Genomic DNA, 2,086 nt, shown 5'->3' on the forward strand with positions numbered 1-2,086 from the left:
AATTACAACCTGAACATTAATCTATAGATTCGTGTTATAATTTATACGCGGTATATAATATGATGTTCGGAGTAATTAGCAACATTGGGCGAGGAAAACTGGTAACACAGAGGCTAGATGATTTTTTTTTTAAAACGTAAAGAAAATGAAAGGGTGGAAAAAGGTGAAAGTTAAAAACCTCCAATAGTGATTTTTCCGTACGCATGACATTGTCAACGCATTGTTGATTAATTAGAGTTATTATTCAAGATGCCTTCTGTACCTACCGCACGTATCAATCTTCAAATTGATTTGATCATGAAAGTTAATTCCTCGTCGTATAATGATAACAATGAAAAAAATGGATGACAGGTATAAAGTAAGGAGAGGTATGTAGTTAGCATAATGCTCTTCGCGCCTGTCATTACAGAAGACCGCTAACCGACGCCAGAGGTGACGGACTCTTGGAAGTTGAACATGCTTTAACATACACAAAGGTGCCAACAAACGTCAGTGAACTTCACCATCATCAGGCATGACTGGAATATTGATCGAACAAGATTCCAACAAAATCGAAGCGTGTGCCTCTCATCGATACCGAGCCCTATTTTTACCGAATTTTTGCAACATTCTCCTAAAATTATTTTCACATTCAATTCCAAGTTTCACATCAGTACAGAAAATAAAATGCATGACAATAATCATTTGCCAGTTGATGGATAGATCGAGGGATTTTTATTCAACTGTACGACGCGTGTTTCACGCCTCATTTTGTCCTTCTGGTTTTTTTTTTTTTTTTCAATTTTGTTATTCGCACACATTTTTTTGTCGATTTTGGCTTATCCGCGGTGGTGAAAAAATAAAAATGGTGAATCCTTAAATCGACTTGGCTGCTGCATAAATTAGCCTTTGCATTCTCCATCTTTTCCGACTTTTGCGCGTTACCTGTTCCACGGTAATTGCCACACAGTCCCTCTGGTATATATTCCCTCCCTCAGCCCCACATCCTCATCTCAGTTGCTCGTTAACTCCCGTAGGGCACCCGTTTCGACAGCCATCGAAACCGCGAATATGTTGCCCCTGTGCGTGTCAAAACTCTCTGTCACCTCTCAAAGTACTCGAGAAGCGCATTAACCTACCGGCAATATTCAGAAAAAAAAAAAAAAAAAATCTGCTCCATGCAAATGTTCACCACGCATTAATTAACCGCGCTAATTGCTCCGTCCATCACTGAAAGGGTTTTTCCAAGGAACCAAAAGAGTCTCTATTGAAGTCTTATTTATTCGCACGTCTGATAGACTGAATTGTCAACATTCATTAGTCATGACGCACTTCTTGTACTAACATTTCAAATGACTCAATTGTAATGCAGCACTTTCACGCCGAATCTGAAACCCGAGAAAAATCTCCCGCGCCAATACTTTGATGATAAAAACTGACAAGATTAATAATAACGAGAGTTACAAGTTTTTTTTTAGCTTTCCTGGTTTTTATGAAAATATTTTCATTTTAGGGCCGTAGCTATTGGAATCTCTAAATTATATATTATTATGCTCTCCTAAAACACACTTCAAGTATATAAAAAAGTACAAAATGGTTTATTACTCATTTCATTCGTCAGAATAAAAAATAATCAACCGAAAAACTGAAAACGAAAGAAAAACCGTCTCTTCCGTAATTATTAATTTTTTATTTTTCCTCCGAGAAAATAATCGGCAAGTAATTCCTCCTGATATTTCTAATTATTGATTATGGAAAATCGATATCGTGGGGAATCCAATCAATGGTGATGATTATACGTTTCCAGAGGGATGATGAACTTCAGAAGGCTGTAAGATTAACTATGAGGGAAAGAAGATTCATAAAATTTGCATCTGTCGAGTATGATGGCCAGCTGTACATGACCCCCCAAGATTTTCTCGACAGTGTCGTCGAGTCCGAGCCAAGACGCAAGTATCCCCCAATAATAAAAGCCTGCCATTCCTTATCAATAATCCGTAATCACAGAAATGATAGATTAATCCGTTAATGACTCATTATCTCCTCGTACTCAAAATAATCAATAATTTCTGCACTGGAAGAAAAAATTATTCCAAATAAATTTACT

At 37.1% G+C, this 2,086-nt stretch overlaps 1 protein-coding gene across 1 annotated transcript in view; it reads left to right on the forward strand.

Moving 5' to 3' along the window:
• Positions 1–2,086, forward strand: part of MICU3 (Mitochondrial calcium uptake 3) — a gene marked incomplete in the record, with an annotated part of 29,280 nt that overhangs the window by 20,025 nt on the left and 7,169 nt on the right. The window contains 1 exon segment of the mRNA XM_011304176.1: positions 1,787–1,928. Coding sequence (XP_011302478.1) covers positions 1,787–1,928 — 142 coding nt within the window.

The sequence above is a fragment of the Fopius arisanus genome, unplaced genomic scaffold, assembly GCF_000806365.1.
Source record: "Fopius arisanus strain USDA-PBARC FA_bdor unplaced genomic scaffold, ASM80636v1 scaffold00037, whole genome shotgun sequence".
Taxonomy (NCBI): domain Eukaryota; kingdom Metazoa; phylum Arthropoda; class Insecta; order Hymenoptera; family Braconidae; genus Fopius; species Fopius arisanus.